We start from the raw sequence: 16,451 nt of genomic DNA on the forward strand, positions 1-16,451 counted from the left end.
AATGAACTATTTTTAACCAATGTGATACTCTATTAATTTAAAAAAGAAAGTTATAAAACTAAAGTGAGCTTTATATCAAAAGTAATGACACTTATGGTATTCTTTTTCTCCATTGGTCTATATAATCTGATATATTTATTAAATCAGAATCATCTATGTATCTTTTAATAAGGGTGAGTGGTTCTAGGTTCCTTACTTATTGAATATGTTTCTCATTTTATAAAACTTGAAACCTACAGTGCATATCCTAAAACCTAAAACTGGGAACCTACCCTTTATAGATTCCAGGGTCTATCCAGGTTCCACTTTTATTATTAATTCAATGATTACAGTGAATTATCATATTCAATAATCATCACTTGCTGTAACAATTCACTAACCATAACTTATATCTAAACATACGAAAAATATGAAATATTAACAAAGTAAAAGTCTTAGTCATAAAATGAAAGTTTGAACTAGTGGTTCTAGATTATATATTCATCATTGAACGCCATGGAACACTGTAGGATCATGCGAAAATATAGACCAAGAAAAACATAAAAACTTATTCCATATTCTAGATTATATGATCAAGGTTCCAAGTTGCACCAACCTAAAACCTAAAATCTACCCATCAAAATAGGTTTATCAATTTTTAGAATTTAGAACTTACTCTGCATATCTTGAAACTTAGAACTGGACAAGCTCCACCAATCCAATTCTCAAGTTCCAGGTTTTACTTTAGAATCATGCTCACTTCTACTTCTTAAGCTCCAATTAGCTAGAGTTCGTTTTTTTCTTAGGGCAAATACAAATATATTTCTTACGAAATATCTTCCTCCAAATGGGTTCCTTTTTTTTTTTATTATTAAAAAAAAAGTAATGAAAATTGGTGGAGGAAGATTTTTTTGTGAGGGACCACCATTTATGCATGCTTGATGCACTACAAAGTAGAAGACGACAACTCTAGCTTTTCTTTTGAAAATGCCAGAAAAGAATGTCAAAAAATGTGTCTCATTTCATATTATTAGTGGCTGATATTTCATGGCAGGTTGTTTCCTAGTTTGTTCCCGTTTTGCACTACAAATTTCTCTGGCAATTTAGATCAAGTCCGTCGCCAGTTCTTTCTTTCTTCACGTGATTTCTCAGTATTGTGTTGGAGAAAAATCTGAGTTTAGATCTACCTCATGTTCACTCCATTTTGGAAAAGATATCTAACATCATTCAATATTCTACAATTTGTTTTGATGTATTGTCTACCATACCTTCCATCTTAATTCATACTCATGTCATTAAAATGTACTCTTTACCAACAGCTCGAGCAAGCAGTTTTACACACTTGATTTTGACATTCTTTGGATACTTTGTGTAAATTATCGAATGAATAACTTAGTGTAACCGAAATCTCCAATTGAATGATCGAACATTTTGAAATTCTCATTATATCAAACGAATCTCGGAGGTGGACATGACGATTGACAGATGGTCCATGCGATGGGGTATGATTGAAAATCATTTTTGGACAATAGTGATTCTATTTGAGATCTTCTTGAAGTTACATAAACAAATTAATAGTTGAGAGGAAAATTACAAAAAATGGATTGTATACTATTTTCCCTATTCAATTTTGGTCCATCTACTATACTTTTTACCAAATTGTTCCCTAAACTAATTTTTACCCAATTTGTTAATTAGTGGCAAACAAATGGATCAAACACATCATTTACGCATTATTTTGATGATTTCATTTTGCTAGCAAGCCGCATTAAATAGTTTATATTAAGTTAATATCATGTTGGGAATTCTAATTATAGATTGTAAATGATACTTAACTGAACGATTTTTAATCAATGTTGCACTCTACTGATTGAAAAAAAAAAGTTATGGAACTTAAGGGAGTGGTTTTACATACTTGACTTCGACATTCTTTGAATTTTTCATGTAAATTATTAAATGAATAATTTAGTGTGACTGAAATTTTCAATTGAATTATTAAATATTTGGAAATTCTCCTTATATACACCAAACCTTGAAGGAGGAAGTGAAAAGTGACAGATGGTTGATACGATGGGGTCAAATTGAAAGTCATTTTCAGACTACGGTGACTTTATTTGAGATATTCCTACCTGAAATAAAGTATGGTGACCGAAAGCTGAATATGCGCAATAGTATGCGGAGCATCTTTATAATTTCTATAAGTTAATATTATTTTTCATTTTTTTAAATGAGATAATTATTTTAGTATTGAGTTTCAAATCTCACAAAATATTTTTATTTTTTACCCAAGACGTTCAAGATAAAATTCAGAAAAAAAAAAAAAAAGGATGCTCAATGACACGCAATTGACAAGCTGCGAGAATTATAAACTAAATATCAATTAGAGGCCCATAACTTGAGATCTACAATCAAATAAACGAGTTCTTTCCTTTATCGATTGATTGAATTCAAGAAGATGGTGCCTACATAGTTAACTCTGTGATTATTTTGTAATTGAAACCTTGATCATAAGTTTATTGGCTAATAATAATAGACCAAAATGGCCAATTAACTCAAGCCTCAAACTTTTGTTGTAAGTTGAAGTCCAAAGAGAGAGAGAGAGAGGGGGAGGGATTGGTAATCAAAGGAGAAATTTGTCCAAAAAGTCTTAAATCTATTACACTTTTACCAATTCAGGTGTAAACATTTTAATTCACCTAATTAAGTGTTAACATGATTTATCAATTGAATCCATTCAGCCAATTTTAACCGAAAATCGCTAATGTGGATGTTGGTTGTCTTGTGTGGTGCGATCGACATTAATGGGATAATTTTTTAATTATATTTTAATATATTTTTCACATTTTCTTTTTTTTCTTCTTTTTTTTTTTTTCCTTCTCTTCCTCCTGATGAAGCTCACTCTTGCTAGCCACTAGCAATGGCAAGCCTCACCATGGCTAGGTGAGGTTGGCCGTGGGGAGGCTCACATGGCTAGACCTTACCTAGTGACGGGCCAACGGCAAGGTCAAGCCTTGCGAAGGGCGAGTAAGGCTCACTTGAGGCTGGTGAGTTCGACCACGTTGGCCTCGGCTTTGGCCATCATTAGCCGCTGCCAATGCCCCATTGATCAGCTAAAAGAGGAGGAAGGAAAGAAAATATATAAAAAAAAGGAAAAAGAAAATAAATAAATAAGTTCAAAATTATTAAAGTAATATTAAAAATTGTCCATGTTAGTGCCGACTTTACTACATGATACAACCAGTGCCCACATCCGAGATTTATATTAAAAATTGGCCAAATTGATTCAATTGGCAAAACCTTTAAAGTTTTTTTTCTTCTTTTTTTTTGCTCTGAAAACATTTAAAGATTTAAAACTCAATTTGTAAAATTGAAATATTTAAAACTCAATTGATAAAAAAAAAAAAAAAAAAAACAATAGGTAATAAATGACTGTCATCAACTAACATTTTTTTAAAAAAAAAATTGTAAGAGAGCTTATGATTTAAGATTTTACCAATGTCACTAGTCATATGCATCAACGCTCCACTATTAAGATGCCAAGTTGGATCAATTGTCTCACCAACTGATAGAGCCAAGAAAAAGTCCAACACAATAGTGGCAATGAAGGTATGGTGTAATTGTTATAGACATTATAACGTAGTGTGCCCAACCTCATTACAAATCTGACAAGTAAGGTGAGGCGTAGATCCGAAAATGTCTTCTTGGGTGAATGGGGAACATAGGGCCTTGAACCACCACGAGGTTGACCAAAGGGGATGGAGGAGTGATCGGTATAGGGGGTTGAGAATGATTGCGAACTGAACTAATCATAGGACGATGGTCAACCCGAATGATCATGCAGGAACCATCCACCGTATACCCTACTATATTTTTGGCCCATGAAATTATGTCTACCTCGAGACACTCGAAACAATGGATTGGATAAAGTGGCACGACTGATCAAAGCATAATAAATATCAAATGAAGATGAGGCATAATAAATATCAAATGAAGATGAGGCATTCGATTTTCAGAGAAATCATTGATCAAAGCATAATAAATATCAAATGAAGATGAGGTATTCGATTTTCAGAGAAATCATTCTTCTTGGATGAGGAGGTGTGACTGCAGATCATTGAATGAAAGAATTATAGGGTTGTTGGTGACCATGGTGACAAAGGGATTGTACTCTGACAGAAGCCATTGAGGGCTTGAATTACCAAGACCTAATTAGAGACCGATCAATTGATTGTGTTGAGAAAGTCTGCAATTGACTTCAAATGCCGAAGATAGTAAAACATTGACAGATCGAGTTTCTTAATGGTATTTTTGAAAATCAAGTTTTACTCCAATTTCCTTGGCCACAGTGATCGGTAAAACCTTGTCCTTAAGTGAGCCAAATCTCCTAAGATATTTGAATGTCATGAACTTTATGGAAAATTTCGATTGGGAGTTTCGAGTTGATCAAATTATGAATGCATTGTATTTTTGTCTTGATCTAGGTGGAATATGAGCTATTGACCACCACAATCCATTCTGATCATTAATTGGCTTCAGTGAACATGGAAAAGACCCATCTACATAGCTCAGCAAATCGTTGCAGATTAAAACACGTTCGAATTGAAATTTCCATAGAAGATAATTATGTGTGTCAAGTTTGATGGAGATGAGACTTGTGATGTTGGGAAGAGTAAAAGAGATGTTGATTGCATGACCATAATTTGAGCAGTAGAAATCGGAGCAACAAAGAAGTGGGAAGAATAGGTGAAAGTGTGTGCAATATTGTTGGGAGATGATGGGAAATTGGGATTGGCAAGAGAAGATGGTCTTAGAGATGGTAGACAAGAAGAAAATTTTGGAGACGTATTGAATATGGTAGAGATGGTAGTTGGAGGAAAGCCAATGTTGATTTATGGTAGATATATTGAAGAATTTAATGCATTTTCCTACTCTGATACCATGTTGACGTTTAGAGTCAAAGAAAAAATAACGACGAAGTGTTTATGATGGTTCAATCCCAATGAGGGTTGAATAATATGTATTCATAAGAGTAATTAATTATAATTGGGGTATAGAGATAAACAAAATTACATAAAGACCCTAAACATATTAATTACCCATTAATCCAGACAACCTCTTTGTTAGCACCAAAGGATTAGGGGTACGCAAAATGGATCACTCGAGCTAGAAAATGCTTGGATTGGACTAGACTAACCGATTTGGTTTGTTTCTCTAAGTGTCAGTCCGATTCCCAATTTCTAAAAGTAGAACTGGTGTTCAGACAGTCCGATTCCCCGTTCCAATAGGGAACCAGACCAAACCAAACCATACCGATTAATTATATTTTAGCAAAATGTGAATTGAACATCATCTCGGTCTAGTTCCAAGTAGTGGGAAAAAATGTAATGGGAAAAAAGTAGTGGGAAAAAAGTAAGTGACTGGTTTCATTGGATTGGACAAAACCAACGGTGCAGTCCGAATCCTAGTCTTAGGATTAACTTATCTGGTCCCCATTTCTAAATTTTGGGAACCGCTCCTCCAAGTCTAATTCTTGGTTCCAACTTGAAACTGGATTGGACCGGGAGGAGCAAAGAACACTCCAAGTGATTCAACTTGACACGAAGAGCCACATAAATACCAAAACTTCCCAAATGTATATTTAAGTGTGAACTCCGGCAAGCTTGCTAAAAATCTAACATGACGTTATTTCATTAATAAAACCATTTTACGTGACTCATTGAAATGTCCACTTAGCAACCCTCATTTAAAGCAACATCGTCCTTCATGTTCATTTAAGTGCTAGTCGTGGTTAAAAAAAATTACTTAAGTGTCAAGTTATATATAAGTGATCACTTGGTGCCACTCGTGGTTAAAAGCACTTAAGTACCAAAACAATGTTCTTTAGCGTCATCTCGCATAATCTACATGGATTGTCCGACATTGTTTGCCCTATCTATGTGAATAAATTTTTTAAAAAATAAAATGCTACATCATTTTAAATTCTTGTCAAAAAATCACATCAGTTGTTTGGCTAGAAATTTTTATTGTTAACACTTAATTATTCATTTTTTCTCCAATTTGACATTTAAGTGTACTTTTATGAAATTTGACAGTCATGTGTCTCCTGTGCCAAGTTGTGACGATATTTTTGTGTTGGAAAAATGGTATCAAACAATCTCGTTGTTGTATGGAAGATATTTTCCCCGGACACTCTTTTAAGTTCATAGGCAAACTCTTCATGCTTTCCAAGGAGCAAAGGGAAAAAAAAAAAAAAAAAACATTGTCACTATATTTGTCATCCTCATCCTTGTGTTTCCTCGAGAGGCAAGCACTGGTGGGCACATTTGGCAAAGTTCTGCTGCAACCAGAATTTGCAAATTTGGGGCCATGTCGAGAGACGTGGCCCTGGTTGTGTGATGGAGAGGGAGACAGCGAAAGCAGGCGATTGAGAAATCCATCCACACACACACACACACACACACTCTTCACTTGTACTATCAAATGGAGGAGAACAGGTCGTACTGGGGACAACATTCGATTAGAAGCCACTAGTTCATGTGTTCCTCAAAGCAACACACACAGAAAAGGGAGGGAGACAGACCCACCTGCGTGAAAGAATGAAAAGGACGCATGGAAGCTGCAACGAGAATCAAGAAGGGGAACCTAGAAGGACAATGATGATAAAGAACCAACTGTTGCAACTCCCACTCCCGCTCCTCCAAATCCCACCATGCCCACAAGAATCTCTCACAAATATCCACCAACTCGTTAGTATCTCGAGGTGGTACTGCGAGGAGACCAGAAGAAGAACAACGTCACAACTCTGGTTTCATCTGCTGGAAGCGACACGATGAGACAGGGCAACAACAGGGACAAAGCGATTGCTCACTACAATGCGGACGCTATGCTTATGGCTGAGTTTGAGCAGTCCAGCGTTTCTGGTAAGTCCTTCGATTACACCAAGTCGGTCATGGGCGTTCCTCAGGTAGTGCCTGAGGAGAAAATCACTGCCTATTTGTCAAGAATCCAAAGGGGTGGCCTCACTCAGCCCTTTGGTTGTATGCTCGCCGTCGAAGAACCGGGTTTTAGGATCATCGGTTACAGTGAGAATTGCTTTGAGTTGCTGGGGATTAGGCTTGAGAGTGAGTTTTTGGAGTCAAGATCAGAGAAGGGTCTGATTGGGGTCGATGCAAGAACCCTTTTTACCCCTTCTTCGGGTGCTTCGCTGGCGAAAGCAGCAGCTTCGAGGGAGATTTCGCTGTTGAACCCAGTTTGGGTTTATTCTAGGGGCACCCAGAAACCGTATTATGCTATACTTCATAGGATTGATGTGGGGATTGTGATAGATTTGGAGCCTGCGAAGTCTGGCGATCCTGCGATGTCTCTTGCTGGTGCAGTGCAGTCGCAGAAGCTAGCTGTTCGTGCGATTTCTAGGTTGCAGTCACTTCCTGGGGGAGATATTGGTGTGCTCTGTGATACAGTTGTGGAGGATGTGCAGAAGCTGACTGGATATGACAGGGTTATGGTATATAAGTTCCATGATGATGATCATGGTGAAGTCATTTCTGAAATCAGAAGGTCTGATCTAGAACCATACCAGGGATTGCATTATCCTGCGACGGATATCCCTCAAGCTGCTCGTTTTTTGTTCAAGCAAAATCGTGTTAGGATGATTTGTGATTGCAATGCAGATCCAGTTAAGGTTTTCCAAAGCGAAGAATTAAAGCAGCCTCTTTGCTTGGTTAATTCGACTCTTCGATCACCTCACGGGTGTCACAAACAGTACATGGCAAACATGGGTTCCATTGCATCATTGGTGATGGCTGTTATTGTCAACAGCGGTGATTCAACGAAACTCTGGGGTTTGGTAGTGTGCCACCATACTTCACCACGATATGTCCCTTTCCCACTTCGATATGCTTGTGAGTTCTTCATGCAAGCATTTGGGCTGCAGCTCCATATGGAGCTTCAATTGGCATCACGGTTGGCAGAAAAGAAAATTCTGAGGACGCAAACTTTATTATGTGACATGCTGCTTCGAGATGCCCCACTTGGTATCATCACTCAATCACCTAGTGTAATGGATCTTGTCAAGTGTGACGGAGCTGCATTATATTATGGTGGGAATTGTTGGTTGTTGGGTGTGACTCCTACTGAGGCACAAGTGAAGGACCTTGCTGAGTGGCTGCTTACAAATCATGGGGATTCTACAGGTCTGAGTACTGATAGTCTGGCCGATGCTGATTACCCTGGGGCGGCTTCATTGGGTAGTGCTGTTTGCGGCATGGCTACTGCGAGAATAACTTCAAGGGATATATTGTTCTGGTTCAGGTCACATACAGCAAACGAAATCAAATGGGGTGGAGCTAAGCATCATCCTCAAAATAAGGATGATGGTGGAAGGATGCATCCAAGATCATCCTTTAAAGCTTTTCTTGAAGTGGTGAAGTGCAGAAGTTTGCCGTGGGAAGTCTCGGAGATTAATGCAATCCACTCATTGCAACTTATAATGAGAGACTCATTTCTGGATATGGATTTCAGGGGTTCTAAGGCCCTGACATCTGCAGGGCGAACTGATACCAAGATGCACGAAATAGAGGAACTCAGTTCGGTAGCATGTGAAATGGTTAGATTGATTGAAACTGCGACAGCTCCTATATTTGGAGTCGATTCTGCTGGTCTTATTAATGGGTGGAATGCAAAAATGGCTGAATTGACAGGGTTGCCAACTAATGAAGCTATTGGGAAATCCCTGGTTAATGAATTCATCCATGAGGACTCACGTGGAACTCTTGAAAATGTTTTATGCAGAGCTTTGCAGGGTAAGTTTCTTTTCCTTTTATCCCATATCAACAGTTGCAGTAAGTTATTCATCAGTTTGCTCTATCAGCTAGTTTCCTGTCCTGTGATTCGCTGGTCTGTATTTTCTGTTCAGTTCTCTTTCTAAACATTTGCAGAGAACGGTCTTGTGAAGCTACTTTCTCTTGAACCGGCATTAACTACATCATTACTTTGATTATGTCCTTTCATTGGTTTGTTCTAATGAGTTCACTGAGATTTGCCTCAGTCATTCTGTTGGTTAGTTTTTATCTTCTCAGAGATTCACTTGAATTCAACCCTTACCTTTATTACTATCACTAGCATGCCACTTTGACCGTGTTTTCATTTTTAAGAGTTGAGCAATTTTTTGGAGTTCCATGAAGATGTTTGTATTTTTTCATGGCAGGTTTCTTGGTCTCCTCTTTTATCAGGTTTGAATGCTGGTTGTGTAAGTGTAATGTGATTGAAGTAGGGATTATTTCTTCCACATTATGATGAGTGAGGCATATCAAAGAGAAGCCTCTAAAGCCATCATTCCTTAGAGCATCCACTATATTATTGTTGTGACAACACCCTGTATCCCTTCAACATGTTGGTGATTTTTCTTGTTTGTCGCCGTTCATTTCTGTTTACAGTGTGAGTGAAATTTAGATGGAAATTAGGGATTTGATTTCATACTTATAATTTTAGTCTCATTAATGGCGTGAATGTCACTTTTACTTGATTCTATGATATCCAGGTGAGGAAGATAAAAATATTGAGTTAAAATTCAGGGCCTTTGGTCTTCATCTGCAGAACTCAGTTGTTTATATCTTGGCAAATGCCTGCACAAGTAGAGACTACACAAACAATGTCATTGGGGTATGTTTCATTGGTCAAGACATCACATGTGAGAAGATGGTGATGGATAAGTTTGTACGTTTGGAAGGGGATTACAAAGCTATCATACAGAGTCTTAGCCCATTAATTCCTCCTATATTCGCTTCAGATGATAACGGTTGCTGCTCTGAATGGAATACTGCAATGGAGAAGCTGACAGGTTGGATGAGACATGAGGTCATAGGTAAAACACTTCCTGGAGAGATCTTTGGCGGGTACTGTCGACTAAAAGGTCAGGAGACTCTCACTAAATTTATGATTCTGTTGTATCAAGGAATAAGTGGACAAGACACCGAGAACTTCCCTTTTGGCTTTTTCAATCGGAAGATGAAATTTGTGGAGGTTTCCTTAACGGCAAGCCGGAGAACTGATACAGGTGGAAACATTGTCGGATGCTTCTGCTTCTTGCAAATTATTACACCTGATGCACAGCTTATCCCTGAAGGACAAGGCCAAGAGGATGCTGAGTGTGCTTTAAAACTGAAGGAGTTGGCTTATGTACGTCAAGAAATGAAAAATGCTTTAAATGGCATCAGGTTTACCCACAAACTTCTGGAAACTACAGCTGTTTCAGAAAACCAGAAGCAAGTTCTTGATACAAGTGATGCTTGTGAAAGACAGATCATGACGATCATAGAGGATATGGATTTTGGAAGCTTATATGATGGGTAGGTATCTCTGTCATGAAGGCCCCTGATTTGCTTAAATATTGGGAATTCTTATTGTACTTGTTTTTATATTTGCAAGCTGCTAGCATCAGGAATATATCTCATCATTCTTTTTTATTTATGACCACTTTAGACACATTAAAATTCAAGCCTGCTGTACTTTAGGTTTGAGCTAATCAATTGAGGATAAGTCATGTCAAAATCCTTGTTCAACTGATGGGTTTCATTAGATTGTCCAACCTAAAAGGTTTAGTTGATATGTGGAAGGAGACTACATAGATGTATGGCCTATGGAAACCTGTAGATAAATAATGTGGTATCCTTTAACACCCCCTCTAATGAGTAAACCAGACAAAAAATGGCACGTGGTAGAACTTAGCTCTAATACTATGTTGGAAAGTCCAACTTAAAGCTTAACCTTAATAGGTGGACGGAGACTACATAAATAAAATGCCTATTGAAATCCCTTGGATAAGCGATATAAGTATTTTAAAATTTTGTAGAATCATAGTCAATTGCTCTAAAAGTTTTAAGTTCTTAAATGAGGTGAGGTTTAGTATTAAATACTCTAGCACTGTCCCATCATTCGTAATTTGGACTTTGACCTAAGATCAAAGGATGGAAATTTATAGTATGTTAGACAAATAGGGGCTTAGGAAGATTTGAGCTCGAGACCTCCTGTTTTGATACTATGTGAAGTTTTATGGAACCATCTATTAGATAATGGGTGGTTTGATATGAATATGCTTTAAGAAGTTTCATACACATGTCCAGGCATTTTTTCTGTGAGGTTTTTATGAGGACAACTAAGGACAATTCATTGGCTTTGCAGGGTGATATTATCATCTGGTGGCTACTTTGACATATCATAGTGAGACATGTCATGGTAGTGCAAGGACTCGAAATGCTTATTTCATCTTAGTCTAAGAGACGAACTCACTTTCTTGCTACTTAACAAGCATTAAGTAAATCCAACTGAAATACATTAAGTTAATCCTCACCAGATCTGTAGTCATTCATCCTTTCTCAGTCAATTTGTTCTGTGGTTTTGGTAAAATTTGTTGAAATACATGCTTGTCATGATATTGCTAGTTATGCACAAGCCAGTACTTCATGATGCTTTACTGCTGTTTCTTTTATTCCCTACTCTTTCTAAGCTAGGCGATGCCTATACTTGTTTATTATGCTGGTCGATGCAGCAGTGTGGAGCTGAATGCGGAAGAATTTATTCTGGGAAGTGTTTTAGATGCCGTCATTAGTCAAGTGATGATCCCACTGAGAGAAAGGAATTTGCAGCTCTTTCACGAAATTCCAGAGGAAATGAAAAATCTGAGCCTTTTTGGTGACCCAGTTAGGCTTCAACTTGTCCTATCGGACTTTTTGCTAAATGTTGTGCGCCACGCCTCTTCACCAGATGGCTGGGTGGAAATAAAGATTTTGCCTGGGTTAAAGCTTATACAGGATGGCAGTGAATTCATGCGGATACAAATCAGGTACTGAACGACTGTTTCAGACATTCTATATTTTTTCTTAAATTGGTCTTCTGGATCTATAACAAGCAGCGGTTAAAACAGTCTTACTAACAACTGAATTAGTTAATTATGAGAGTATTTGACAACTGCCCACTTAGTATGGCCACTCTTCATTTTCTTTTTTTTCTTTTTTTTTTCCTAGTCATGGGTTCAGATTTTTCTGTTTGGTCCTTTTGGGAACAAGATTGTCTTGGTTTTTGATACATTTCTAAACTAAGGAAGATATGCTTTCTGTCTCATAAAAGCAATCCTACTGCCACCTGCAATGTAGCCTATGATGAAGGCTCTTGACAGTGCTTGTGCATCTTAGCTGCATTTACATAGCATAGTACTAAAATTACGGATTGCGACTTCTGATGTACATAAGGCGATAAATTTTGGAGATCTTGTTTGGAATTTATGATACTATTATTATTATTATCCCTGTATCATATGTGCGGTGAGAAAAAACAAAATTGAATGAGGATTTGTTCATCCCAGAACGGTCCAATTGTTGTCTTTCCCAAGTGATGATTATGTGTAAGAGATGCTAGAAATTTTGCTCTAATTTCTACTTCTTAGATTACAAATCACAAAACATCTGTTGAAAGCATTGGCAGATTGGGGACTTCTACTTAATTAAAATACTGTCAGCGCCGCAATAACATTATAATGACTAGACTAGCCTCTGAGATCAGGTTTTTCTTATATCAAGGGGTACAAGTGAACGTGCATCTCACGCATAGGTCTTTCTTTGAACTCAATGAAGCTGCATTTTTCCTTGCAAGTCATGGCAATAATGCATATTCAATCTGAATAAACTGTCCCTGATTGTAAGCTTCAAAGTTTTTCCATAGAAGGCGATAGATCACTAAGCAACGGAATACTGTACTAAAAGGTAGCAGTATCATAATCCAGCCTGCATGGAAGCCTGGACATGTGCCAGTCTTTATCATTATAATTTGCTGACTTATAATCTTGGTCTGTCTTATTCCTAAATGCCTCTGAGTGACCCAAACCGCTATGTATTAGTTTTTTCATGCTAATCTGTTCAGCTCCTCATTTATGTAGGATGGTACATGCCGGGCAAGGTCTGCCTTCTGCTCTGATCGATGATATGTTTAATGGAGAGAATCGCTGGAGTACAAGTACACAGGAGGGCCTCGGTCTAAACCTGTCGCGGAAACTTCTCAACAAAATGAACGGTCAGGTCCACTATATTAGAGAGAGCGAGAGATGTTACTTTGTCTTCGACCTTGATCTTAAAACGCATAGAGAGAGACACACAAGATGCTCTAACCAGAAACAGGCATGTTGACGTGACATATCTCTTAAAATCTTATACTTTTGAGGTCAATGCATTCTGCTACGCCCAATTCATCACGACACACACAAAGTTGCCTGAGAAAGTGGTCTTTAGTACGGACAACACATCATATGTAGTCTCTCGAATTTAGGTTCACCTTTTTTGGCAAGAACTGTGGAGAATATTAGGAACCCCTGCACAAGTATCCGGGGATAAGCTGTGCTGGTAAGTAATGATTCCCCTGGTCAGCAAAGAAACCTTATGGAAAGATAAGCTAGCCCGGTCTTCTTTTGTAAGCCAAATAATGCCTTTGTTTTTTTGTGCAATTGCTTTCGATGCATGGATGGGCTGGGCAATGCAAAGATGGGATCCTTCTTCTGCTGCATCTTGTGCATGCTGCAATACTATTGCTGTCTTATGTTACAACTCGCAGTATGGATAGATCGGGAATATCACGATACTGCAATAGCATTGCCATCTTATACTGCAAGACATAGTAGGAATAGATGGGGGCGGACTATTATTCGTTATGATGCTGCTATTAGTGGATTTTCTTCAAACTCCGAAGTGTGCACTGTCCGTCTGGTGTACTTTTTTAGATCCACCATACTAGCTCGTTAAATCAACACGAGTATGTTCGGTTTCGAAGATCTTGAATCTGAAATGTATGCCGAGTCTTGTATGTGCAGCTCAAGATCCGGCAGAAGAATGCTTTACTGGGAGAGAGTAGATGACGGGTCTTTGCCAGCATGGATATTATGCTGGTTTACACAGACAGGAGCGTATAGCATTGACTTGCGGGATTCGTCGTAATAGAATGAATGTGCCTGTTGAAAGATGCTTTTCACAGGAAAACGGTCACTGTAGTCTTGACGATTCTGTGATGATCTTCTGATACAACTTTATCTATTCGTCTAGGAACTTCTATGGAAATATATACGCTGCGTAACGTGCTCGATGTGACATTGAATATGGCGAGGAGAACAGGTCGGATCGAATCGTCAAGGTTCAGTGTTGTCTAGTTGCGGGATTTACCAGTCTCCATTGGCGCGCGGGTCGGTCGATGTGTTTCGGCAACCGTCGAGATTTTCCGGTCAAGTCACTGAACTTTCGCTTCACCTTACACCATTTCCTTCGCTTTCTAACCAATGATTCATTGGGAATACGGTGCGACCGGTGACATGGCCCAAAGTTGAATGATCGGTCGTGAAAGTTGAAGTTCAATCATGGCGATCTTAATATGAACTTTATGACCGGTATTGGCTGGCTGGAGTCCAAGAGCAAAGCCGTTGGAATTGATGGTATTGGCAAGAGAACTGGCCCGGGATTAGAGGTCACCCAGTCGAATCCTGAGCAAATTGCTCGGTGTTAGGGTAGCCTGCATAGCACAAAGGCTAGAACTCGATGGGTTCGTCAGACTTATAAGATATAAAAATGGGATTTGGGTAGCTGAATCTACGCGCTCGTGCTGTTCACTTATAAAAAGAAAAATAAATAAGAGCATTTTTACCTAAGCATTGCCACAAAAACAATTCATTTTTTTTATTTTTGTAACCGAGGACTCCATTTCTACGGCTTAATGTCTGCTAATGTCTACTAATGTCCAAAATGAAAAATATATCTAAAACTCAAATACATTAAAAATGCATTTTATTTGAACTCGTAAACGCTTTTTGGGTTATCTAAGTAGAGCATCCGTTATTGACTTTATTGTCGAGATTTAAAATTTTATTTAAATTTTAAATAATTATGAAAAGTGTTTTTTTTTTTTTTTTTTTTTAAAGAAATTTCTTCAAATTATGAAAAGTGTTTATCTTTGTATATGTCCATATTTGTGTAATTTTAAAAGGTCTCACATACTTTATATCAACTAATAGTCAAATTAAGAGAGTGGTGAAATCTGAAATAAAAAAATGTAAATTGAGATTAATATGCACACGCTGAGTGCGTCCTACAATAGTTTTCATTTCTTGCGCAACATTGCTAGTTAATTACAAAAGTTACGACTTTAATTGCACTAAGAAAAAATGAAAAAACGCTCACATCATTTTCTTTTCTTACTACTTATGAATACTTTTCTAAAAAGAGAACATCGTATGAAAAAATTGCTATTTTTTCAACAAACGATAACAAATATCTATTTTAAATTGAAAATTAAAAAGAAAAATGAGGGAAAGTGTTAAGAAAACCTTGTAATATTTTGAAGTTGACAACATAATCTACGGTTTCCTAGGAACTTGATATATATGCACGAGTTGTTTGTGCTTCAAGTAATATCCACTAAAAAGGAACTTTTATGTGCTAAATGAAAAGATTTAAAATAACTAAACAAATCTAGAAGAATGGGAAGTTTATAAAGACATGGAGGTACCAAGGTGAATAGACTACAAGATCTAAATTACTATTGTACTCAAAGTGTCTATGAGAAATGGCTGGATACATAGTGCATTTGGTTTAGCATTCCCAAAGGGTTTTTAGCCTTCAAAATCCCTTGAAAAAATACTAGATTGTTTGGCAACTATTTAAAAAAAAATTTCACTTAAAAGTCAACATTGGAAAGGCTAAAAGCATAATGTTATAGCATTGGGCTTCAGGATTTTGCCAAATGTTGAAACTTATTTTTTTTTTCCTTCCAAAACTACCTCCCATCAATTCTTTAAATCTCTAATTTTGTCCCTTATTATTATTATTATTATTATTATTATTATTATTATTATTATTATTATTATTATTATTATTATTATTATTATTATTATTATTAAAAAAGGACCAAACCCTTCGCCGGACAAGCAAAAGGCTATGGCCACACGCGAGCTAGATCTCGGTGTCGATGGTCATTAGTTGAGGTTGCCCGATGTTGGGCAACCTAGGCAACATGTGACCCAAGCGATAGTCGCCTAGGTCACACACCATCTAGGTCGCGCAACCCTTGCCGAGGGTTGCCCAAGGTTGGGCGGCCTCTAGCAGCCCTCGCCAAGGTCGTGCGACCTTGCTGGAGGTTGCTTGACCTCGAGTGACCTCTATCAATGGTTGTCAATGCCAAATCTAGCTCACCGACGGCTATGGCCCTTCACTAGACTGGCAAAAGGTTTGGTTTTTTATTTTTATAAAATTATATATATGAACAAAAATTAAAAATAATATTAATCACTAAAGGATTTTTCAAATGTGTTTTCTACCAAATAGTATTTCTTTCAAAATTGTTTCTTAAACCATAGATTGCCAAACGATCTTTGCATTTATCCAAAGCCCTTTAAGTTAAATTGTTTTGCATTTTCTTAACGAGTTTTCAAAATATTGAACCAAACA

The 16,451-nt window shown here is 37.4% G+C and overlaps 1 protein-coding gene across 2 annotated transcripts; it reads left to right on the forward strand.

Annotated features, from left to right (window-relative positions):
- Nucleotides 1-6,280: 6,280 nt before the first annotated feature.
- LOC104440827 (phytochrome E) lies at nt 6,281-13,619 on the forward strand. Of its 2 annotated transcripts, none has more exons than XM_010053811.3 (4): nt 6,281-8,780; nt 9,518-10,325; nt 11,525-11,818; nt 12,908-13,619. In XM_010053811.3, exons 1-4 carry the CDS (start codon nt 6,809-6,811, stop codon nt 13,152-13,154), a joined length of 3,321 nt encoding a protein of 1,106 aa, XP_010052113.2. In that variant the 5' UTR covers nt 6,281-6,808; the 3' UTR covers nt 13,155-13,619. The 2 variants fall into 2 exon arrangements, with proteins under 2 accessions (XP_010052113.2, XP_010052114.2); XM_010053812.3 differs by having other exon boundaries at nt 11,528-11,818.
- The last annotated feature ends 2,832 nt before the right edge of the window (nt 13,620-16,451 follow it).

This window comes from Eucalyptus grandis, chromosome 4 (genome assembly GCF_016545825.1).
Source record: "Eucalyptus grandis isolate ANBG69807.140 chromosome 4, ASM1654582v1, whole genome shotgun sequence".
Lineage (NCBI taxonomy): Eukaryota > Viridiplantae > Streptophyta > Magnoliopsida > Myrtales > Myrtaceae > Eucalyptus > Eucalyptus grandis.